Here is a 25321-nt window from a genome sequence, read left to right as displayed (position 1 = left end):
CCAATATCTGCTACTCCAAACTTGATGAGATTTGAAACCCTGGATTGGCCGGTCTCAGTAAGGCGAAGGATCCAATTTCAGGGATTTGAAATCCAGTGTTCAATTTCGACGGGGCTCTACCATTTCAAACTTCAAACCTTCAAAACTTTTCTCGGCCGTCAGGCGACAGCAGCTATAAATACCTTCTCCCGTCTCCATCTGTTCTCCGTCCCCTGGAAAACGGAGCGAAACCTCCCGAAATCGAAAAAGCACAGCACCCCCGCCGACCCGCCGCGCCCCCACCCCTGCCTCGCCGCCCGTCGCCGGCGGGCGCCCCTTCGCCGGATCTTCTCGGCCGCGCGGATCGACCTAGCGCGCGTCCGGGGTGAGGTCCATCCCCAGCTTTTCGCCGCTGCTTTTTTTTTTTTTTTGCTGTGGGGATTATCCGCGATAGGTCCACGGGAACCCTTCCTAAGATGCTCTGGTTCCTCCTAGATGTTTCTTCGTCTCGTATGTGGTTTTGCCGCGCATCGTGTGAGGGCTCGAAGCATTTTCGGCGGGTGGATTTCGTTTCGGGGGTCGTTCCGGGGTGGATGAAATGCCGGGGCTCTGGCTTTGCGGCGCTGCGAGGTGTCAGAACCCTTCAGAACTGACGAGTGGCGGCCGCTGGATCCAGTTTGTTTCGGATATGTGCTGACGTTCTGCTGATTAATTCGTGGGAGCAAAATAAAATCGGTTTGATCAAGAGGATACATTGGGTGCCACTGTCGTCCTGTGTGCAGACCAGTTAGATTTGTTTACCAATGTTCCATGGAACCGGACGGATTTCGGTGGTTTGGGGATTACTCTTGTTGTGGGGCGACTGGCAAGTGAAAGTACTTTGATATGCCCCAGAGATGGGTTTGCGTTGACTAGTTTATTTTCATCGGTTTGATCTGAGAGCGAATTTGCGCTTTTCAAGCGATCAATCTGTGAAAGTCTGGAAGTATTCGTCCTGGATAACACTACACCCAAGTACTGGTCATAGTTTTAACATAAAATGGAAGTTCTGAACTTCTGATCACGCTCAACTGAATTTTCTCTGTGATAACACTTCAACTAAGTACTGATCATGCTCAACTAAAGTCCTGGATAACACTTCAACTAAGTACTGATCATGCTCAACTGAATTTTCTCTGTGATGCCAGGTGATGCCGGACCCAGAGATGACAGTGCAATACCCCAGCAAGGCCCCCAGGTGGATCTGAAAACTGGTACAAAATGGACAATCCACTGAACCTTCCTTCGGGTTCGGTGCGGCCAAACTTAGGCTCGGCCTTCTGCGCCGGCAAGCGAGAAAGTGCTGCAATAGCGACATCGCTCTCCCAGGCTCTTGGGCCGCCGAGAACTCCTCCCCGCGGTCAGGTCATTCCGCTGAAAGTACGCTCATCGCTGCCACTGTGGCCTCCGGTGCCATGGCCTACACTAATGGTCAGAAAGCACCACATGCCATTTCCTTCTCAACCCGCAGCTAAGAAGCTGCAGGTGCGGCGGCGTTCACCTGTGCTGTCGCAAGATTTACCATTAATGGAGGCATTGCAAGTTGCAGGGCTGCCACCACCAAGGGTACAACTGCTCCCATTGCAACAGGCACCCCCAGTTCTGAAACATTCGTTGCCCAAGACGGAGGTGCCAGTAGTGCTGCCAATGCCTGCAACCTCTGTAGGCGTGTGAGCTCTCTCTCCCTCCTATGTAATTCGGGAATAGTAATGTTTGTTTAGAGTCTATGGCATATAATGTGATGGGATGTTTGGTTGAAGGAATTGAAATTGGCAACTACCTACTAGGACATTCGATTTGTTTCTTCCTCTTTATAGAATAGTTGCAGCTGGTATTCTGTGTTTCAAAGTTAATTGAGAAATCGTGTCCAGGTTTTCCTCCTTTTATCATCTGAGAGCAGGGAAAAGTTGGCCGGAAACTATTTTCCTTGATTGTTGCATATTTTCCTATCTCCAGGACATGGAATGCTCGATACCCGCAGAGTGAAACATCATGGGAATCCACAGACAGGACATCAGGGAGGAAACACTGCAAGTGCAAGTACTCGAAATGTCTGAAGAAGTAATTTCCCTTATAATTTATTTAAACAATATGCAGCATATGATTTTTTTTACTACTGGTTTTTTTAGGTTAAATATTTTATCCCTTAAGTCATTAAGATTAGTGCTTATTTACTGTATATTTCTTGCTGTAAAAAATCTCACAGCTGTTGTACGTGCATAACGTGTGCGTATTCCTGTATTGTTTTCAGTGATGTACTGCTGATCAGTCGCCAAAGGGGCACAACGTAAACAAGCAAAAAATTGTATATTAAACCTCCAAATGAAACCTGATACAGTTGTTATTTCTTCATAGTATTTTATTTCATAATTTGACTGATGCTATGGTCCGTGTTCTACGCTTTGTGATTAAACAGTTTCTTTGTCGGCTCCATCTTTGGAGTACTTATTAGAATAGCAAATGTGAAAGTAAAAGAACAAAATATTGTTTATTTTTGTGGTAATTCCTTTGCGCCTTGCACTATCAGGATAATTAATAACTGAATTTTCAAAAATATAATCTAAAATAGTGCCAAAATTATAAGAAAAACAAGTCCTCTCTCCACTCCAAATTGATTGAGGTTCTAGTTTTGTCCTAAGTCAAACTTTATCTTTGACCAAGTCTATAAAAATGTTCTAATATCTACAACATTAATGAGATTTTTCCTTCTTTCTGAACACTTGCATTACTCATGAACTCCTTTTGTTCTTTCAAGTCAGTCTACAGCTCTTGCTTTTTAATAGCTAGGCAACGACTTGGGTTGTTTTAGATCATAAAATTCTACTGATTGGTCTTTTGATTAAATGCATTTCCAGGTATTGTGAGTGTTTTGCATCAGGTAGCTACTGCAAGGATTGCAACTGCAAAAACTGTTATAATAATGTTCGTCATGAGGCTGCAAGACAGGATGCTATTGATGCTGCAATTGAAAGGAATCCTATGGCCTTTATGCCCAAAATTGAGAACATCCCTCCACATGCAGCCCAAAACCGCGAGGTAGAGCACAATGTATATGTTCCAAGAATGACTTGTGTTTTCCTCCAGTTCTCCAGTTGCTGAAGGGCTTGGCTATCTATGTCATCTTAAAACCTTATTTGCTTGCTTGCTTGCTTTATTGTCTGTATGGAAAATTTAACCATGATTAAGAAACACATGAAGTGGCCTGTAAATTTACGGCGCAAATAATGTTCTGAGGTCAAGACTCATATATCATTAGACTAAGTGTCACATCTTTATTTATTATATGTGCAATAGTTGCTGGATTTTGTCTTTCATGCTAAGCAAGATCGGTACAGCAACAATGACAGAAAACTCAAATCCCCCTTTTGTCTCTAGAATTTGTCTTTCCAATGTCAGAAATTAATCATGGATGCCATTACCTGACTTCCTTTTGGGTACATTGCTCAAAATTGACAAATTTGACCATGGCGTTCTGCTAGCAATAATCATTGACGCCGAGCCCATACCATGAGTTAAGGGCTTAAGTCAATACTTATGTGAGAAACAAGCCAAATTCTGAGTTGTATTCCAATATGTTTGCCTTATCATGTCATGTATGAAATCCATTCCCTTTACATCCCAGTTTAAAGTAGCAGAAGGTCCTCTTGTGGGTAAGCACACGAAGGGGTGCCATTGCAAGAGATCTGAGTGCCTGAAGAAATACTGCGAGTGCTTCCGATCTAATATTCTCTGTTCAGAGAACTGCAAATGTATGGATTGCAAGAACTATGAGAGCAGTGAAGATAGGAAAGCAATACGCCGTATCACCCAGCACCAGCAGCACCTTGTCTATGCACATCATATGCAGAATCCTGCTTTAGTGGGTATTACTGGACCATATGCGGCTCTTTCTCATTCTGCAGAAAAGCTCTCCAATCTTTCAGTGGCTTCTTCAGGCAGAGATCAGCTCATCAGCAACAATGATTCTTCACAAGTAATTCTTTTTACAGCATGCCTTCCATAATATTCATGATTTCGGCTTTCGTTATGTTGACTTAGAAAACAATTTAGGGTATATGCTGTATCAGCCAAGAACATGTGGTGTCTTATAATTTATAAATGGCCGATGACGGACTGAATATTTATGATTAGTAGCTCAAATGCTAGAACATATCATTTGGATGAAGTAAAAGGTAAAAAAAAGGTTGAAATTCTGGTTATTAACATATACTTTTGGTTTTACCCCGTTTCAGGTGACTTCGTCTTTGCTCACTCATGTTCCTATAGAAGGCACGGGCACTAAAAGTGACGTCGAAGTAGAACCGCATGGAGTTACTTACAGGTCACATTCTGGCCATGGTTATGACCAATTTCTCATTTGAACTCATTTGGTTGTGTTGTCTGATATATATTTCTTATCTTCTGAAGGCCACTTTTAGCTGATGTTATCCAGATAGAGAATGTCAATGAGCTCTGTAAATTATTGCTTCTAGTATCAAGGCAAGCTGCTGGAGCATCTGTAGGTATTGTTCTCTCCAAAAGAACAATCGTAGATGTGATCCAAATATGTGATTCATTATGCTGAATTGTTTTATGTTTGCTTGCTCACATTCTTCTATGGCCATTCATGATTTCTTATTGTTGATTTCCATCAACTATTGGGAAGTACAGTATAGAACATGGTGACCTTGTCACATTCAGTTCTTAGGGATTGCTTTGTTACTCCACTTAAACGAAAAATTGCGCATACCTTAAAAGTAGAACTCACTATCAGGTGTATTTTAAGGTATATTTTCTCTGAATCTCATTGCTGTTTCATATTCATCAGGTGTTAAGGAGAACACTAACAGAAGAAAATTAGATCGAGCTGATAGTTGCCTTTCTTCCATAAACCCTGACACGGAAGCAGTTGAGAAACAGCGGGATGAACAAGTGTGCTCAACAGAAAACAGTTTAACCGCAGTTCCTGTTTCTGAAGTAAGGGCAGGAACGCCAAGATCCGACCCTTCTGATACATGGAAGTATGACAGAAGACCGGTGTCTCCCGGAACCCGGGAACTGATGTGCAACGAGCAAGATCGGCTTTTCCTGACACCAAGTTTTGCAGCTGTAACTCCCTCGGACACCAAACAGAGGTTGTCAGACACTTACAAAGAGCAAGAGAAACGCATTCTGAAAACCTTGCATGACTATCTTGGTGAGGTTGTGAACTGCGGGAGGTTTCATGGTGAGTGCTAGCGGCGCCATGGCGTTCATAAAATTCTGTAGATGCAATAGTAGCCGTCATCCTAATACGAGATGCTGAAACCATCTAAACCTATAGTTTTATTACTACTTGGCTCTGTATCAGCACTGTTCCAAATAAGCATCCAGATTTAACGGCTCTTCGTTTCATTCTTGCAGAAGCGAAGCTCTCTTCTATGCCATCAAAGTTCCACGAGCAGACTTCTGTCGGCAGCAGTTGCGGTTCGTCCATATCGAGGGTTGCAGAGGTTGCTGGGGTTGGAGAAACAATCCGACAGGCGCTCCATTCTCCAGCAAGCATCAAATCACCAGGTCTGTAGCTGATTCAAGAAGTGAGATCAGCAGCCCAGTGGCATGAGCATGCTGTAGCCAGAATGAGCATTTAATTTCCTGCGTAAAATGGCTGCCGACAATGGCATATAGCAAACCTAGGGTGCTAACCTAGAGAACCTGATGGGTGGATTTCCGGATTTGGTTTGAGCATAACTCATTTCTTAGATGCTAACCTTCTCTAAGTATTATCACTCATCCCTTTGTACCACACATGAATTGCATTGGCAACTGAAGCCTCGCCTTCTGGACATGAGTGAATATCTCGCCCGTGATCACCTGATGAGGTTCTTTTGCTGAGATTGTGAAATATACTCCCTCCGTTATAAGTCTTTTTGGAGATTCCTGGATTTTACCATTTCATACTGGGTTCCTTGATTTACATAGATCTTGAATTTTACCATTTCATACTGGATTCCTTTGATTTACATAGATCTTGAGGAATCCAATAGAGTGATCATATGAAGAGCTAGTGACTAACAGTTATAAAATCATACGGTTGTACATAAATATACTTTAGTTATACAATGGACATTGAACAGGAACATGAAAATCCGCAATACAATACAATTTGGCCTTGCGTGGCAGTAAAATTTGGGCATACTCTCTTCCCTCAGTAAATCCTGAAGCTTATCCTTTCATCTTGGATTGCCTGATTTACAAAGATTTTGAGGGATCCAATAGAGTTAATACATAGAGAAAGAGCTACCGATGAAACAGTGGTAAATCATTCCAATTTACATGAATATAGTTTAGTTATATGGTGGAAACTGAACATGCAACTATTGCAAACCACCCTATTAGCTGAGGACGATGAATACCATAACACAATGCAACCTAAAATTAAAATTTGGCCTGACATGGCAGCAAAAAGACATAAGGCGACTGAGATTCATGCAAATAATAATAATAATGCAAGGACCAGACCGTTTGCTTTCTTTTTCTTTTTTCTCTATTGGGTTTTTTCTCTTTTATTTTTATTTTTTACTTTTCCTGTTTACGTTTTTTTATTTTTTTCCTGAATATAAATTTATGAATATATTTTGAAATTCCTGAATATAAATTTATTTTCATATTCATGTTTTTTTCCAAATTTTATTTAAATTCATGGTAAATTCTTAAATTTCTAAAATAATCGAAATTCATAAAAATGTAATTCCTGGATATTTTTGGAAAAAAAATTCAAAATGTCTCAATAAAAAAACCGGTGAGGTTCGAAAATTTGGCTGAAAAAACAAACCGGGGAGAATGGCCAATGCAATACGCATGGGCCACGAACATACGTGTTTGCTTGCAATCCTTTTTTTTTAATGGGAAGTGTTTTAGTAGAAAATTCTAGCAAAATAAAATGTCAGTTTATCAAAATTCGTTAACGTAATATGCACACATCGCTACATGGGCCATGGCCGTGTCGGTTTTGATACCGTTTGTTGGGTCCACTGTGGGGACTAAAGCTTTCCCGGGCCTCTATTCCTAGGGAGCTTAACAATTGTAATTCAAGCTTTCATAGGTCTCTATTCCAAGGGAGCTTAGTAATTGTAAGGGAGCTTAGTAATTGGAATTTAGCTCCTGCTGGTATATGGATTATTTCTGGACCAGTATTGTCTTTAACTAGCATAATATGATGGATAAGTCTATGCACTATGGTCTTTGTGGGGCTGCAGCACATGGTCCTTGTGGCTGTTAGGATAGAATCCTTGACCATCAAGGACTGGCAGTTAGGATAGCGTCTTAGACTAGCATCTTAGCAGCATCTTAGACTAGCATCTTAGCATATGCTTGGCTCGCTAGCAGCCTATAAATATGTATCCCCAACCCCTCAGGTTGGCATGGCATTGTGTGAGAAATAAACCAACGAAAATTGTCCCAACTCTCCTAGTGTCATCCACAACTATCAATGCTCAGGTTGAAAGGTCTAACAAGTGGTATCAGAGCCTCGTTATCTTGTACCCTGAGCATTTCCTGCTCACCTCTCTCACCGGGAGCTGAGCAGCCTAAGCCGGTAGCAGCAGCTGCTCCGACTGCCCCTAGTTACCTCCCTCCCTCCGGACTGTCGAGCAGCAGCTCGTCAGCAACAGCCTCCTCTTCACGCAACAGCCCCCTGCAGCGAGCCATGTCTGCAGGTCGCTCTCATCACACGGCTACCTCGAGCATACGGCGCCGGCAGGAGGCCGAGCGCGCCGTGGCAGAGGAGCATGAGCGAGCAGCTGTAGCAGCAGCAGCTGCGGCAGCAAGGGTGTCGAGGCTGGCTGCAGCGGAGCTGGCAGCAGCGAGAGCGGAGCTAGAAGCAGCCAGGGCGGAGGTAGAAGCAGCAGCAGCAGCGGAGGCAGCACGTGAGGCTACAACGGATGCCAAGGCACTCCGCGTCGGCTCCGGCAGCTCCAACGGCTCCGCGCGTGCGGACGACGGCGCCGACGCAGACCGTGCCAAAGTGGCGCAAGAGCGTACAACGCAGTGGGCAGCCGAGCACGCCCGCGCTCCAGGTGGAGGTGCGCACGGCGACGGCGGCTGCAACGACCAGGACCGCGGCCTCTACGAGGTCCGGACTGTGGTCAGGGATGTTGGTCCCAGTGTTGGGTGGCCTACCCTCACTAAAACCAACTACGTCGAGTGGGCCGCGATCATGAAGATCGGGCTCCAGGTGCGGCGGTTGTGGGAGGCAGTCCAAGACAGCAACGTCGACCACCAAGAAGATCGACGGGCGCTGGACGCCCTCATCGCCGCAGTCCCGCTCGAGATGCAGTTCTCGCTTTCCAACAAGCGGACTGCCAAGGAGGCTTGGGACGCCATCGCCGCGGCACGCATCGGCAGCGACAGTGCTCGCAAGTCCACACCGCAGGCACTTCGTAAGGAGTGGGAGAGCCTGGCTTTCAAGCCAGGTGAGGACGTTGATGGCTTTGCCCTCCGTCTCAACACTCTGCTGCAGAAGATGGTGAAGTTCGGCGATGCCACCTACACCGAGGAGAGAGCTGTCGAGAAGCTCTTCCGGTGCATTCCCGAGAAGTACAAGCAGATGGCTCGCTCGATCGAGTCTTTGCTGGACCTCTCCACGATGATGATCGAGGAGGCGATAGGTCACCTCAAGGTCGTCGACACCGACGAGCCATAGCCGCCCTCGGGGCCCATCACCACCGGCGGGAAGCTGCTCCTAACTCGGGAGTAGTGGGATGCCAGCCTTGGTGACAAGAAGAAAGGGGAGCCTTCTTCCACGACGGGCGGCCGCAAGCGCGGCAAGCAGCGTAAGGCGCGAAGGGGCGGCAAGGCACAAGGATGTGCCGAAGGTGACGCCCGCGGAGGCGCCAAGGACGGCGTCGCTGGCAACCCCAAGCCGGCACAGGACAACAGCTGCCACAACTGTGGCCGGCTTGGCCATTGGGCCAATGAGTGTCGACAACCACGACAAGGCCAGGCTCACGTCGCACAGGCGGAGGAGGAGGAGACGGCTCTGTTCATGCCGCATGCAAGCCTCGAGCTACCTTCAGCGACACCAGTCGCAAAGGCTCTCCTCCACCTCGACGAGCCAAAAGCACACGCTCTTCTCGGCGATGGCTCCGGGAAGGACAAGACTGCAGGGTGGTGCCTCGATACCGGCGCCACCCACCACATGACCGGTCGAAGGGAATTCTTCGCCGAGCTCGACTCCAACGCGCGAGGCTCCGTCAAGTTTGGGGATGCCTCAGCTATGGAAATTAAGGGCGCCGGCTCCGTCATCTTCACCACCAAGACGAGAGAGCACCGACTGCTCACCGGTGTCTACTACATCCCCGCGCTAAGGAACTCCATCATCAGCTTGGGACAGTTGGATGAGAACGGCTCACGCGTGCTGATTGAGCATGGGGTCCTACGCATCTGGGATCGCCAGCGTCGCCTTCTCGCCAAGGTACCCAGAGGTGAAAATCGACTCTACGTCCTTGATGTGCAGGTGGCACAACCGGTCTGTCTCGCTGTCCGTCGGGACGACGAGGCGTGGCAATGGCATGAGCGCTTTGGGCACCTTCATTTTGAGGCCCTGAAGCGTCTAAGTGCCATGGAGATGGTGCGAGGCCTGCCATGCCTCGACCATGTGGAGCAGTTCTGCGACATCTGTGTGCTGACGAAGCAGAGACGACTCCCCTTTCCCCAGCAAGCGAGTTTTCGGGCCAAGGAGAGGCTGGAGCTCGTGCACGGAGACCTGTGCGGCCCGGTGACGCCAGCCACACCAGGAGGTCGACGCTACTTCCTGCTGCTCGTCGACGACCTCTCTCGCTACATGTGGGTGATGATCCTCGGCAGTAAGGGAGAGGCGGCGGACGCCATCAGGCGCGCCCAGGTTGCTGTGGAGGCGGAGAGCAGTCGCAAACTGCGCGTGTTGTGCACTGACAACGGTGGCGAATTCACGGCGGCTGAATTCGCGTCGTACTGCGCTGATGAGGGCATCCAGCGCCACTACTCCGCGCTGTACAGCCCGCAGCAAAACGGCGTCGTCGAGCGACGCAACCAGACGGTTGTGGGGATGGCTCGGGCTCTCCTCAAGGAGAGAGGGATGCCGGCTGTTTTCTGGGGAGAGGCGGTGCTAATGGCCGTCTACATCCTCAACCGCTCGCCTACTAAGGCACTCGACGGCAGGACGCCGTACGAGGCCTGGCATGGGTGGAAGCCGGCGGTCTCTCACTTGCGGGTCTTTGGCTGCCTTGCGTTCGCCAAAGAGCTCGGCCACATCGGCAAGCTCGACGACAGGAGTACTCCGGGAGTCTTCATCGGCTATGCGGAGGGCTCAAAGGCCTACCGCATCCTTGACCCAGAGACACAGCGTGTGCGCACGGCGCGAGACGTCGTGTTCAACGAAGGGCGGGGGTGGAAATGGGACAAGGCGGTGGACGACGGCTCGACGTATGACGACTTCATTGTCGAGTACGTCCACTTCAAGGAAGCTGGGGGAGCAAGCAGCTCCTCTTCGCCGAGCACGTCTACCCCAACCCCCAAAACTACATCGACTTCGGTACCTGCTACGCCGACGGCACCACAACCGCCGCCGCCGCATACTCCAGCCCCGGCAGTCACCACTCCGGGCTCGTCTTCATCAGCACCAGCTCACGTAGAGCACAACCCGATGAAGTTCGCTTCCCCCGCTCACTCACGACGAGGAGCGCATCGACGCGTATCATAGCGACGAACCGCTGCGGTATCGTACGATGGATAATCTACTCGGCGACCAGCCGGTGCCGGGACTGGTGCCACGCGACATGGAGGCGCAGCTACAACTCGCGTGTGAGGACGGCGAACCTCGGTCCTTTGCAGAGGCTGAGAGAGACGCGGCATGGCGCGCCGCGATGCAGTTGGAGATGGATGCGGTCGAGCAGAACCGCACCTGGGAGCTCGCTCACCTCCCTCGTGGTCACCGCGCAATCACCCTTAAGTGGGTGTTCAAGCTGAAGAGGCATGGAGCCGACGCCATCATCAAGCACAAGGCTCGCTTGGTGGCCCGAGGCTTCTTGTAGCAGGAAGGGGTCGACTTCGACGACGCTTTTGCTCCCGTGGCACGGATGGAGTCCGTGCGACTTCTCCTTGCGTTAGCTGCCCAGGAAGGCTGGCGTGTCCATCACATGGATGTCAAGTCGGCATTCCTCAACGACGACTTGAAGGAGGAAGTCTATGTGCATCAGCCACCGGGATTTGCGATCCCCGGCCAGGAGGACAAGGTACTCCGCCTGCGTAAGGCTCTCTACGGCCTACGGCAGACACCTAGGGCGTGGAACGCCAAGCTGGACTCCACGCTAAAGAAGATGGGCTTCGAGCAAAGCCCGCATGAGGCGGCCATCTACCGACGGGGCAGTGGAGGAAATGCCGTGCTGGTGGGCGTCTATGTTGACGACTTGGTGATCACCGGCATCAAAGATGCAGAGGTGGCGGCGTTCAAGGAAGACATGAAGGCCAGCTTCCAGATGAGTGATCTGGGGCTCCTCTCCTTCTATCTAGGGATCGAGGTGCACCAGGATCACTCCGGGATCGCGCTTCGACGGTCCGCCTACGCCAAGCGCATCGTTGAGCTAGCTGGGCTCACGGACTGCCACCCAGCTCTCACTCCGATGGAGGAGAGGCTGAAACTGAGCCGCGACAGCACGACGGAGGAAGTGGACGCTACGCAGTACCGACGCCTTGTGGGGAGCCTTCACTACCTCGCCCACACACGGCCGGACTTGGCATTCTTCGTGGGCTATGTTAGTCGGTTCATGGAGCGACCGACGTCGGAGCACCAGCAGGCAGTGAAGAGGATCGTCCGCTACGTGGCAGGGACACTCGACCACGGACTCCACTACCCTAGGTGTCCGGGGGCGGCACACTTCGTCGGGTACAGCGACAACGACCACGCCGGCGACATCGACACCAGCAAGAGCACGAGCGGGATCCTCTTCTTCCTCGGCAAGTGTCTCATGAGCTGGCAATCGGTCAAGCAGCAGGTGGTGGCCCTGTCCAGCTGTGAGGCCGAGTACATAGCGGCCTCCACCGCCTGCACTCAGGCGCTCTGGCTCGCTCGACTACTTGGTGATCTCCTCGTCCGAGACACCAAAACGATGCAGCTCCTGGTTGACAGCAAGTCCGCCCTGGCCCTGGCAAAGAACCCCGTTTTCCACGAACGGAGCAAGCACATCCGACTGAGGTATCACTTCATCCGCAGCTGTTTGGAAGAAGGGAGCATCGAGGCGAGCTACATCAACACCACGGACCAGCTCGCAGACCTGCTCACCAAGCCTCTTGGGAGGATCAAGTTCCTCGAACTCTGCTCCAGGATTGGGATGATTCGACTCTCCCACAAGACGACGTACAAGACTTAGGGGAAGAATGATGGATAAGTTATGTACTATGGTCTTTGTGGGGCTGCAGCACATGGTCCTTGTGGCTGTTAGGATAGAATCCTTGACCATCAAGGACTGACAGTTAGGATAGCATCTTAGACTAGCATCTTATCAGCATCTTAGACTAGCATCTTAGCATATGCTTGGCTGGGTAGCAGCCTATAAATATGTATCCCCAACCCCTCAGGTTGGCATGACATTGTGTGAGAAATAAACCAACGAAAATTGTCCCAACTCTCCTAGTGTCATCTACAACTATCAATGTTCAGGCTGAAAGGTCTAACATAATAAAATCCAATGAATCCCATGCATCACCACTTTCTTAAAACCAGTTGATCACCACTTTCTTAAAACTAGTTGATCGTTGATCATTATAGCGCTATTTGTCCACATCCCTTGTGATATACTCTCTTCGTTCCTAAATATAAGTCTTTTTAGATATATTTTTAGAGACTATATACGAAGCAAAATGAGTAAATCTATATTTTAAAGTATGTTTGTATACACCTGTATGTAGTCTTTAGTTAAACCACTAAAAAGACTTAAACTATTTAGGAACGGAGGGAGTAGTACTGTATACAACCAGAAAAAGAATATGTGAAATTATAAAATTAAGCATTTTTTCCCTCTTATGATGTTGCAACGCACTGGTCCATAAGCTAGAGACATAGAAGGGACTTCTTTTCTCCCGTTGCAACATATATAAAGCACTGTGAACATATGGCATCAACCCAAAAAATCTCAGTACAATGCACACTGCTGGAGTGCAGAACGTACTTCAACTGATACAACCTAAATGTTCAAGGTAACCACCTGCACAGGGTTCTCCTTGTCAACAACAAATGACCGGGTCACCTTCCCTGAGGGCGTCGCAACTTCCACCGTGTATGATCCATGGTAGCCTCTGAATTTGAACTCCCCATGGCGATCGATGTCACCATCAGTTTTGGTCAGCCACTCCTGCTTCAGAGCAAGGTACCTTTTGCCGGCCTCGTTGACAGTTCCATCGGCATCGACCAGGTGAGCATGATTCCGAAACATGAACATCTCCCAGAATCCCCAGAGGACCACCCCCTCCACGGCAGGGTGGGCGAAGCATTCACGGAGGCACACCTCGAGATCATCCGCCCGGATGTGTTCGTTCTCCGCCGAGACATCCAGCTCAGTGATCCAAATAGGGAGGCCCAGTATCGCCAGCTTGTCTAGGGAATCGCATATGATATCCCCCACTGGATGGCTGATATGACCTTGCACGCCAATCCCACCAACCGGGGCGCCCCGCTCTTGGAGATCGACGATCTGCTCCACAAACTTTTCTGGGGTGGATTTCGAATCGCACCCATCTTCGACATTGTAGTCGTTGACGAAGAGGACTGCTGAAGGGTCAAGCTTATGGGCTTCCCTGAACATGTGAGCTCTGATGTCCCTTCCAAGCCTATCTTGGTAAAAAGATCCATGAAGCATCTCGTTGTTGACATCATGATGTTTAAACTGACCTTTGTACCTTGATAGCAGGCTCTGTAAACGACCTTGTACAGCAGCCATCAAGTGGTGTCCATGCAATGATCGGAGCCATGGCTGCACTGAATCTTCCACTTCCCAGAATAAGCAGTGACCGCGAACTTGCTTGTTATGTTTCTGGCAGAATTTAAGCAGCTCATCAGAGTCTTTATAATTTATCTTCCCTTGTTCCGCCTCTGTCCAGTACCACTTCAGTTCATTCTCAAATACAGCCCAATTAAAATTCTTCACGAAGAAATCAGCAAGATCCTCATTCTCGATGTTACTTCGGTTTATGCATGATCCAAATGCAAAACTGTTCTCGGTCTGTTGTATTCTGAGAGCTGAACCAAAAACATTCGCAGCATCCAATCCTTGGAACTTCAGAACAATATCACGCTTCCTTACCTGACAAAAGAAATCAGAAAAATGAATTTAATATTTCTCAAGAGCGTCGCAGTTATAAGCAACCAATGGATGATGTGCAGGCGAAAGTTTTCAGTTTAATAATGATATTGGGGGGGAAAGGATATCTTAATATGCTTGTGTAGGCACATCAAACTCTCATCCTAACATGAAAAACGGAGGGGGTGGGGGGAGTTTCACCTTATCTGATTTGTCCTTAAGATACTCGAAACGTGCTTTCCTATCAACCGGATAAATTTGGAGACCCATGACTCGGATATCAACACCCGGAGGGGGACCCTGAACATATGCAATAACTTTAGATGGCTTCTTTTCAAGCTTGAATGCTCCTTTGATTTCATACCATTGATCCCCATCAGCTTCTATTTGCCCACCATTAACCCATTGGTCATCTACACCAAGACAAACATTGACATGGTGACGGCCATGTCCTCCAGAGCCAGCTCGTACCCAGGCAGAGACTCTGTAAGTAGTGTGTAGCTTTAGCTTGTCTGTTATCACCTGAGAAGGGCCCATCCACACATCGGTGCGGTTTGTAGCAAGGATATAGCGACCACTTATATGTTGCTGATTTGAGGGGTCCTTCAGGATGGAAGATAGCATATGGGGTGATTCGGTATGGATACTCAATCGACATGAACCCATAGGACTCCACCCAGCAAGCCCACGAGAGCAAGCGCTATTCTGCATGATATTAGCTCCGTACAGAACATTCTGAAATACAAGCAAAATATTCCATTAGAAAAAGAATGCTTGGGTTTGAAAGAAATGGCCAAATCTTTCTATCCAAACTATCATGATCCATGACTGAGAAATGTTAACCAAAACAACTACTGTATACAAACGAGTTGAGACATTTGAAGACACACTCCTAGGGGACATAATTTAATGAAGTAATTAGCTTACCAACCTCAATTTTTGGGCATGGAGCAGCATTAAGTTTTCTTGCAGGAGATAGGACAAGGCCATCTACAAGGATGTCAATTCCTGCTGGTGGCCCCTCTATAAAAAGAACAACTTTGGAGAAGGGAGCATGAAGAAGAAACTTCCCATTCAAATGTGTCCAGCGCTTATCAGAGGCCTGGTTTCTATGTTAATAACAGAAAAACAAATCAGTAAATGGTAAAATCTGTGATCCCTATAAGATAACATTTTGTAATGGAATACAAGATAACATTGTCAAGAAAGCGTGTAAATAATAAAATCAACATGCTTACTTTGAAATGCATAGATATTGTTCACGGCCATATTCTTGTACCCACAAAGTAGCACGAACTTCAGTCTCATTAGCACTGCCAAATATGCGAACAGGAGAACTTATCTCGTAAGAAACTTTTCTCTGCACTCTGCCTGTTATATCTTGCTGTATGCCATTCCAACTGTCAACCCGTCCAGTTGCTGAAGCAAAGTAACTGCCATTTACGGGCTTTACATTCCCATATGCAGTGAACTCATGCCTGCAGATATTACATCCTCGCCCAGACCAATTGCTTAACCCTTCTTCAAACTGAGGATTCTTGATAATAGTCTCAATTCTACTTGGTGATTTAACTTCCTTTAAATGAAAGATTAACAGGTCATAAGCATAGGGGGGAAAACGTGATTGCATACCGCACATACAAGAACAAATATATATAAGAACTTGAATATACAGTTAAATGAGCATGACTACATGCTGAAATTTGTGAAAATGAATAGATGGAGACTTAGTATAATTGATCTTTTGGACCCAAAATATTAAACTATCAGAACTCCTCAATGGCCCAAGCATAACATGCAGTAAATTCTAGTTAAACTTTAACTCGTGAGAAACATATAGCAGGTTATCAACTGAATCGTAAAACGTGTTGTTCAGGAATGGGTAAAACAAATGCACATAGAAAAACACTCACCTTTGTCTGCTTATGTTCAGACCTAGCAATAGTAACAGAATCAATAATAAGATCCGCCCCAGCAGGAGGCCCTTCAAGGTAAAAGACCACGCATTTCGGCATATTTGTCAAAGAAAAAGAACCTTCCAACTTCTCCCACTTTTCTTTTGAGGCTGATACTCTGCCACATCAGATTCTACCACAAATTAGCGATGGTGGTAACTGGTATGGTTAGAATATTGCTGTTAAAGAACTTCAAAACAGTACCTTCCAATAGAATTGTAGTGTGTTGATCCATCTGGATTTTGCAACCTCAGGGTTGCTTTGACTTCAGCTTTGCCATGGATATTCCCATCAACTCTAACACGCGCCGAAACTGCATAAACTGTACCAGCAGATACTCTATCTGTAATATCTTGTTCGAGACCTTGCCAGGGTTCAGTTCTCTTTGAAACAACAGCATAATTCTCTCCCGAGTCCCCTCTAATACCATCAAGGAAACCAGACCATTGTGATGCCACATACGCATGGCAGCAGATAGGATGCCATGAATGAAGGCCTTCGGAAAAATCACAATTTAAAATGATGTTTGTTGTTCCACCAATCAATGAAGAAGTCTTGCTCTCTGCTTTCTGCAGAAATTTGAACTAGTTAGGAAATAAAGCACACATAATCTAATCGGTTAGTAATGCAGAACTAGCTGGTGAAAAGAACAAAACATTAGCATACGGAATGTACAAACTATGGTGGCAATACTTGTAGTGCATGTGCTGAACGGTTAAGCAAAATATATTGCAGTAGTAGGGTCTCATAAATTAGTCGTAGCAGACGATGTTACTTCCTTTTCTATGGGCATTGAGAAATGTGGTCCAACTGATTAACATGTTGCTAAATCAGAATTTAAGGCACGATTACCATTATTCATTAGCTATATGACACGCAAGCATATACAAGAATTCCCGCAAAAAAGACAATATACAAGAGTTGAAAACATGCCTTGCAGGAAATGGCAGTTGAATCTATGAGCAAATCTACACCAGCAGGGGGGCCTTCAAGATAAAACACCAAACGGCTTGGTATAGTTGTAAGCTCAAACGAACCTTCCAACTTCTCCCAGCATTCTTGTGAGGCCAAAATCCTGGTCAAACAATTTCCCTTGATAAACAAGTGATAGTGATATAGCATCATATAAGGCAACAAACAGCACCTTCCAGTTGAAGTACCTTGCAACAGGATGGTAGTTGGTAGGAGATCCCTCGCTCTCAAGTTTTAGCGTGGCCTGGACTCCGACAGGCTCATGAAATTCCCCATGAACTCTAACATATGCAGTAACAATGTATTTGGTACCGACCCTAATGTTTTCTAAGACCTGCTCAAGCCCTTGCCAACTCTGTGTGCGATGAGTAACCACGGCATATTTAGACCCTGAATGTGGCTTTATACCATTATGGTAACCAGACCCTTCAACGGCAACAAACACATGGCAGCCGTTAGAATGCCATAAACGTAGATCTTCAGAAAAATCGCCGTTTGGTAGAATGTTCTCCATGATAACTTTCTCAGAAGCGCCGTGATCTTCCACTCCCTGCTCAACATTGCATAGTAATTAATTTCGAATGTGTGAAAACTCAGTATCATGAGCTATAACAGAGGAACCTTGCCTAAGAATATAACATGCATATACAATAGTCAGAAGAAAGGAAGAACCTCTCATTCCAACAAGCAATCTTTTCTTGGTTTGCCTTGGACGAAGGTATGGTATCAAGTATTTTGTGAATTTAGCCAGTGTTCATCACATCGTCAGATTATAATTTGACGAGCACTTTGCCCGTTCGAAAAGAAAACAAAAATCCTTGAAACAATTTGTTTAAAGAGCAATGGAATGTGGCAGGAAATTCAGAAACAGCAAGGATCACGTGGAATGCAGCGATTGACTTGATAAGGTCTTTGGCACATCAAGCGCAAAGACGAGCGAAGGCGAGATTTGTAAAACTAGCGCCGTCCTCGCCCAGTTCCTATCGATGCCAGTATGCCACCAAATGCGTCCTGAATCCGTGTTTAGTGGGCAATTAAATAGACGACAGATGGACCGAGGAGAAGAGTGCCAAGCAAAGCTAAGTTGGATACTCCCCAGCGTCCGTAGCAAGAAACGAAGGCAGAATCTGTTACTAGTACCACTATCGATACCTTGGGCACAGGAGGAGGCGGCGGATCTGTGTTCGACGGGGGCAAGACGGCGGCGGCGGCGCGGCCACCCCGGCGGGGGCGGCAGAGAAGCGAGAGCCACCCGCAGCGCCGCATCACAGCATCCGGAAGCCCAGACGGCTCGGCGACGGCGGCGGGGGCTACGGCTCCTACGGCGTCGGTGTGGCGCGGTGTGCTGGCAGAAGGCAGGGGAGCGAAGCAAAGAAACGATACGGAAGGGAGGGCCGTCCCCCTGCCCTACCCTACCTAACTACCGGGCGACGGCGACGGCCAGCTTGGGTAGGATAGGACGGAGGAAGCGAAAGGAAAGCATATAACCACAGGCCGGCGCGTGTCCGGCGCTTGCTTGCGGAGCCCGCTTGCTTCCTCGACGGCAAATGGCGGCGGTAGGGCGGACGGGCGGAAGGGAAATGGGAAGGAACCGGATGCCAAGGACGGCGCGAATGGAAACCGCCGTCTTGCGGGGAAGAAGAAGAAGAAGAAAGAAGCAATCTTGGCAAGCATCTCGGCTCCTCTCCTCTGCGCTGCTTCATTGGGGGCATTGCGGCGAACACCTCCCGGGCACCGACCTTGGGAAAGTCAAGTAGACACGACACGAGCGCGAGTAGCAGCAAGATTGGACCTGTCGATCGGGGATGTTCGTTACCTCTGCGATGAGCAATGACCCAGATCGAGCTGTTCCTTGTGGGCTGTTAGAAAGATCGCAGCAAGAACAGGGGGGAAAGGTAACAGTTGACCGAGGGCGATTCATTCGATGTCAATGCTGCAGGTTACGGAGTACTGGGCTCCACCGGGACTCACGCACGCTTTGCCTGCCGCGTCATGAATAGGATAGGAGGGCACCGACAGGCCGCCATCTGTACAGACTACAGACCGAAGACCTTCCCGATCCAGCCACCTCCGGCGCTCCAGCGCAAGATCGATCGAGAGCTCCACTTCGAGCGAGGCATATACTACTATATTTCAAACGCCTCAATCATTATCCATCTTATGACATCTAACTGATGGCGTCGACGAAATCTTTTTGATTTTTTAGATTCATTAAATCTTTTTTATCTTTTAAATAAAAAATTTGTTAAAAAATCGTTTTCATCATTGAATCCATCTCGACGAGATCTTCAAAACTAAATCTCGTATTGATACGTTTTGATGAGTTTCTTTTACATAAAATGGTCGTGATGTTTATCTTAAAATTGTCATAGTGTTTACACTAAAGTTGTTATGACATGTTTCATCTATTTTTCTTTCTAGATTTAAAGCTATCATTGTATTTCAACTATTTTTACAATATTTTTTTAATTAACCATGGATTTTTTTAGTAATTAATCATGGTAAATTTAATCCATGGTTTATAGATTATGACAATTTTAGCTTATACATCATGGTGGTTTTAGTATTTTGATCATGACAATACTAGTATTTTGATCATAAAAAATATTTTTTATATGAACCATGCCAAATTTAAGTAATTTACCATGCCAATTTTATTTTATAGTTCATGAAAAATTTAAGTCATTGACCATGCATTTTTCAGGTAATTGACGACATGTTTTTTTTTAAATTATGAACCATGTCAAAATTAATTTATGAATCATGACAAATGTTAGTAATTCACCATGGCAGGTTTTGTTTCTTAATTTCTTTTTCATAACATGTGAAAAATTACTTTAAATATATAATGAAAAATAGTTGAAAGATATCATGAGAACTTCAGTGTAAACACCATTGTAATTTATGTGCAATACACATGGCAATTTTCAACAAAAAAAAGTCATCGGAACATATCAATATAAGATTTTCTTTTAAAGATCTCATCATGACAGATTTAATGATGAAAACATTCTTTAGTCGCCTTTTTTATTTTAAAAATAAAAAACTCAAAAGATTCTTGTTAACATCATGAGTTCTGTCATTTGTGCATGTATGCGATGACGTGGTGCAATGTGTGATCATGGGGGCGTTTGGCCAAAGTTGTTTCGTGTCATATGTGTGGTACTTACCGGGGGTCCTAAAATTGTCTCCTTCCATTTTAAAGAAACTGTCAATCTGTGACCAACTAAAATTGTCATCAAAACGTTCATAAATGCCATCTTGTTTCGGGGCAGAAGAATGGTTTTATTTAACGAAATGAGATGAAGAAAGGAAAGGCGAGCATTGGGGTACGTGTCTCATCAGCGACAACGTGCTTTCGTTGAGCCACGTGTGATGGGGACGGGTGAGAGCATCTATAACCGGACCATTCATACCCCCCTCAAACGTTTAGGCGGGTTGTCTCGTCACTGACGGGTCATAAAATTTTGACCCAACCGAGCCTCTCAAACCGTCCGCAAACGCCCAAGCTCACCGACACACCTCATATCCAGCCTAAATATGGGACGGATAAGAGGGACTCCGGGCGTGCCCGGGAACGTCCGCCATGTCAGCCTGAAGGTGTGGACCCATGCGGAATCGTCCAGAAACCCGATGGTTCGATGGATGCCTCCTCCGTCGCTACGGTGTGAACATCGCGTGGCACCGACGGGCCGTGTAACCCTAGCCCGACTATTTAAGTCGACCGCTAGCACCTAAACCCTACCCTTCACATTTTCCTCCTCTCGTTTGCCGCAGCCACCAGCCATGCCCCCACGTCGCCGCCACTACACGATCCAGCACCAACTCTGGCTCCCTGGATCCAGTGGAGTATTTCAAGGAGGAGGAGGAGGTGGAAGAGGAAGAGGAGCAGGAGTCGGCGAAAAAGCCGTCGGTGCTGGATGTGGGGGAGGAGGACCAGAAGCCGGCGGAGGAGGCTACCATGCTGAATGTGGGGGAGGAGGAGGCACTAGTGTTGGATGTCAGGGAGGAGGAGGCGCGAGTGATAGAGGAGGACATGGATCTGTGGGCGGAGCATCAGGCCATCCTGAACTACATTCGCTCGAAGTTGGTGGCGGAGGCTAGGCGTCTTCATTGGTAGCAGACGGAGGCGGCGCGGGCTGTGGCGGACGCGACTCATACGTCTCAAACGTATCTACTTTCTCAAACAAATTTGCTCTGGTTTTGACCTCTAATTTGCATGATTTGAATGAAACTAACCCGGACTGACGTTGTTTTCAGCAGAACTACCTTGGTGTTATTTTTGTGTAGAAATAAAAGTTCTCGGAATCGGATGAATTTTTTTGTGAATTATTTATGGGATTTATGGTGAATTATGGAACAAAGACGTGTCGAAGAAATGATGCGAGGGGGCCACAGTCCAACAGGGCACCCCCGAGGCTGCGCCAGGATGGCTTGTGGGGCCCATGTGGCTCCTCCGACCCTAATTCCAGTCCTATAAAATCACATGTTTGGATTAAAAAAACCAGAAAGAAGTTTTCATCGTGTTTCACGAGACGGAGCCACCACCATGTCCTGTTCTTCCTTCGGAGGGCTGATCTGGACTCCATTTGGGGCTCCGGAGAGGGGGATTCATCGCCTCGTCATCACCAACCCTTCTCCATCAACACCGCTATGATGCTCACTGATATTTGTGATCTGCGTTGGGTTTTCCGTGAAGAGGAACAGGTTATCACAGCACAATGTGGGTGAGTATTTCCCTTAGTTATGAAACCAGGGTTTATCGAACCAATAGGAATATCAAGCACAACCGTCTTCAACAGCTGCACACAAAAGAACAAACAACTTGCACCCAACGCGGGCAAGAGGGTTTTCAATCCCCTTATCTTGTTATTTGCGAGCGAGTGAGGTGTGTAGACAATTGTAGATAGCAAGATAAAATAAAAACAAGTAAATGACAACAAGGTATTGAAGGTTTTATCAATATGTTGTGAATAGACCCGGTGGCCATAGTTTTCCCTAATGGTATCTCTCATGAAAAATAGCATACGGTGGGTAAACAAATTACTGTTGGGAATTTGACAGAAAAGCGGATAGTTATGCAATATTTACCGCAGTGATCATGTCCATATAGGCATCACGTCCATAAACAAATAGGCCGAATCCTACATACACCTATTACTATTACTCCACTCATCGACCGCTATCCAGCATGCATCTAGGGTATTAAGTAAAACAGAGTAATGCATGGAGAACAATGACATTAGGTAGACAAAGTAAACTCAAGTGATATGAATAAACCCCATCATTTTATCCTTAATAACAGCAACACAAAGACGCATCTTGTCCCCTTCTGTCACTTGGATATAGAAATTTGCCAGGTTGAACCTATCATAATGCACCTCTCTGATTGAAGAAATATCGATCTAGTTGGCCAAGCTATTTCAATAGATCGGAGAGAATTACAAATCTATCATAAGCATGCACAAAAGAATCATATAAGTATTTAGAGGAGACTCAAATACTTACCATGAATAATCTGAACATAAATCCACAACTCATCGGATCCCAAGAAATGCACCGCACAAAAGGAATTACATCATATGGATCAAAGAGAAGATGCGATGACCATTGTATTGAATATCAAAGAGAGAGAGATTGTCATCTATGTATTGTCTATGGACCCGTAGGTCGGTAAACTACTCACACATCATCGTGAGAGCATCAAGGTTGATGAAGAGACCCTCCGTGATCGATCCCCCCTTCGACAAGGTGCCAAAATGGAGCTCCAGATGGCCTCCCATCGGAACAGAGACTTGTGGCGGCATAAAAAGTATTCCGGGACTCCTTCTGATGTTTTTAGGGTATAAGAGAATTTATAAGCGAGAGAACAGAGTCGGGAGGGCCACAAGGGAGGCACAAGTCATCAAGGCGCCTCCAAGCCGCACCCTGTTGGCTTGTGGGCCCCTCGTGCATACTCCAGCCTTCTTCCGATACTACTTGGTCTTCTTTTCGTCCAGAAAAAATCACCAAAAAGTTTTGGGTCAATTGAGCTTCGTTTGGTATGGAAAACTTAAAAAGTAAAAAACATGCAAAAAACAGTAATTGACACTAGGCACTGGGTCAATAGGTGTGCTCAAAAATAATATAAATTGGTAAATAAATACCTCAAAAGTATTCTAAAATCATAATATATCAACACGGAACAATAAATAATTATAGATACGTTGGAGACGTATCACTCACCACCGGGAGTGAGTAATTCCTTTGTAGGCTCGCTCGATGATGGTGGGATTGGATGAGATAGATCATGTAATCAAGTTAAATTGGATAGAGCTTGATCCCTAGGTTCATTCTACCCCTTATTCTCCTCATATTGGTACCTTACCCAAAACTTCAATCACACAAAACTTGACGGAACTTCGTGAGATGGGTTAGTGTAATAAAGATAGATCATTCTCTTAGATACTGTCAAGACAAGATTAATAATTGTTATTATATAATACCTACGTTCCCATAATTTATATCACTCAATATAAGCTACGAAAATACTAAAACAAGCAAACTATGCATGCAAAACAGAATCTGGGAAAAACAGAATAGTCTGTAAAGATCTGCACAAATACCATACTTCCTTGTCTCTAAAAATTCTGAAAACTTAGGAAAATACATAGAATTGTCATACCAAAACTGTGTACAAATTTTAGAATTTTTTACGCTCTAGTAAAATCATAGAAATTCTGCACTAGAAGTTTTTGCACAGAATCAAACAAGCAAGTATCCACACTATCCCAAAGGCTTCATGTGACAGCCCGATGCCGACGTTCCAGAAGATTCCCCTCTCTTTCCGTTTTCGTCGTTTGTTTTTTCTTCTTTTGTCGCATCATCATTGCATCATTCACATCATCTGCACTGCATCGGCATCTCCGTTGCCGCCAGTTTTCAAAATTTGCATCCGTTGTTAGTTGCCGGTTCGCGTCGTTGTCCGTTCCGAGCCCGACCGCTCACGCACGCGCCCGCGGCATCGTCGAAACCCTGTTTTAAAAGTGCGTTTAAAACTTTCTCTGATCTAGGTGAACCTTCCTGTCGAATTTCGTCGCGATCGGAGTTCGTCTGGTACCCGAACGGTCGTCCGTAGCGGCACCGTATCCGGTCTACCGTCGGACGTGTTCCGGTGTTTTAAATTACGTTGCCGCGCCGCCCGTTCTCCCTTACGTCTCCGGATATCCCCTCTACACGGCCGCGTACCCATTCCCGCGTTCGGAATCGTCCGAACCCGACCGCACGGTTGGATCCGGAACGCGATTTCGGGTAACCTAGCCCCCCCCCCCGTTTGTCTATATATAGGCCCCCCTCTCTCTCCTCCTCGATTTCCGTGCAAACCCTAGTCTCCCGCACCCACCTCCCTCCTCTCTCTTCCACCTCCAGCCGCTGGGCCCGCCCGAGCCCACGCGCGGCCCGCCCCGAGCCCATCTGGCCCGAGCAGCAACGCCCCGTGCTGCCAGATCGGGAGGAGCCCCGATCCAGCAGCCTCCTCGTCGCACCACGCCGCCGCCATGGACCTCGCCGGCTCCGAGCCATCGGGCCACCTCCCGCCACCCGGACCACCTCCTGCGGCCGCCTCCCGCTACCGCTGGGGCCCCAGCCGCCGCGCCGGAGCGTCCCTTCGCCGAATGACGTCCTGGCCGCCGGGATGCCAAGCCCGTCGCTCCAGGCCCCTCGGCCAGATCCGAGAGCCTCGTGGCCGGATCGTGCCGCCAGCTGCCGCGGCCTGTCCACCCCGCGCCGGTGCTGCGCCCCTCCACCTCACCTTCCCCGCCATCGCCGGCAACTTCCTTCCGCCGCCACGCCCCTGTCTGCTCGAGAACGAGCAGAGAGATGGGAGGCGCTTTCTCCTCGCCCCGTGGGCCGGCCTGGCCACGCAAGGCCCAAGTGGCCACAGCAGCCGGCCTTCCCACCAGCAGCTGGCCTCGGCCCGCCTCGCCTCCAGCGCCCCCGGCCCAAGTGCTGGCCCAGGTGAGCCTATTCCCGCCCCAGCGCTAGTTAGTATCCAGCGCCCCCAATTCGGTCCGTTGATTATTAGGATTTTTCCTGAGAATATTTTTT

General features: G+C 47.3%; 2 protein-coding genes across 5 annotated transcripts; one reads left to right on the top strand and one right to left on the bottom strand.

Moving 5' to 3' along the window:
* The first annotated feature begins 207 nt into the window (after positions 1-207).
* On the top strand, positions 208-5903 carry LOC123424829 (protein tesmin/TSO1-like CXC 7). 2 transcript variants are annotated; one of them, XM_045108523.1, is made up of 9 exons: positions 208-364; positions 1167-1688; positions 1975-2079; positions 2874-3054; positions 3641-3991; positions 4251-4339; positions 4426-4520; positions 4826-5224; positions 5401-5903. In XM_045108523.1, the coding sequence occupies exons 2-9, from the start codon at positions 1240-1242 to the stop codon at positions 5559-5561; spliced, it is 1830 nt and encodes a 609-aa protein (XP_044964458.1). In that variant the 5' UTR covers positions 208-364; positions 1167-1239; the 3' UTR covers positions 5562-5903. The 2 variants fall into 2 exon arrangements, with proteins under 2 accessions (XP_044964458.1, XP_044964459.1); XM_045108524.1 differs by having other exon boundaries at positions 215-369.
* Positions 5904-12981: 7078 nt separating this feature from the next.
* On the bottom strand, positions 12982-19190 carry LOC123424826 (endo-1,4-beta-xylanase 1-like). Of its 3 annotated transcripts, none has more exons than XM_045108520.1 (9): positions 19053-19190; positions 17425-17786; positions 17198-17339; positions 16469-16833; positions 16223-16382; positions 15548-15885; positions 15241-15418; positions 14511-15044; positions 12982-14312 (listed from the first exon to the last, which is right to left on the bottom strand). In XM_045108520.1, exons 1-9 carry the CDS (start codon positions 19155-19157, stop codon positions 13197-13199), a joined length of 3300 nt encoding a protein of 1099 aa, XP_044964455.1. In that variant the 5' UTR covers positions 19158-19190; the 3' UTR covers positions 12982-13196. The 3 variants fall into 3 exon arrangements, with proteins under 3 accessions (XP_044964455.1, XP_044964454.1, XP_044964456.1); XM_045108519.1 differs by lacking the exon at positions 19053-19190 and adding an exon at positions 18389-18915; XM_045108521.1 differs by lacking the exon at positions 19053-19190 and adding an exon at positions 17909-18300.
* Positions 19191-25321: the final 6131 nt, after the last annotated feature.

This window comes from Hordeum vulgare, chromosome 2H (assembly GCF_904849725.1).
Source record: "Hordeum vulgare subsp. vulgare chromosome 2H, MorexV3_pseudomolecules_assembly, whole genome shotgun sequence".
In the NCBI taxonomy this organism is placed as follows: Eukaryota; Viridiplantae; Streptophyta; class Magnoliopsida; order Poales; family Poaceae; genus Hordeum; species Hordeum vulgare.
The sequence above is the reverse complement of the archived record's forward strand: the minus strand, read 5'-3'. Positions and strand labels throughout refer to the sequence as shown.

Coding starts and splice junctions, on each gene's coding strand:
- LOC123424829 (XM_045108523.1), top strand. CDS start 1,240: ATGGACAATCCACTGAACCTTCCTTCGGGTTCGGTGCGGCCAAACTTA. Junction 3,055..3,640: donor ATGCAGCCCAAAACCGCGAG/GTAGAGCACAAT, acceptor TTTACATCCCAG/TTTAAAGTAGCAGAAGGTCC. Junction 4,521..4,825: donor AGCTGCTGGAGCATCTGTAG/GTATTGTTCTCT, acceptor CATATTCATCAG/GTGTTAAGGAGAACACTAAC.
- LOC123424826 (XM_045108519.1), bottom strand. CDS start 18,502: ATGCGGCGCTGCGGGTGGCTCTCGCTTCTCTGCCGCCCCCGCCGGGGT. Junction 17,787..18,388: donor CGCCTCCTCCTGTGCCCAAG/GTATCGATAGTG, acceptor AATGTTGAGCAG/GGAGTGGAAGATCACGGCGC. Junction 14,313..14,510: donor TTAAGGACAAATCAGATAAG/GTGAAACTCCCC, acceptor TTCTTTTGTCAG/GTAAGGAAGCGTGATATTGT.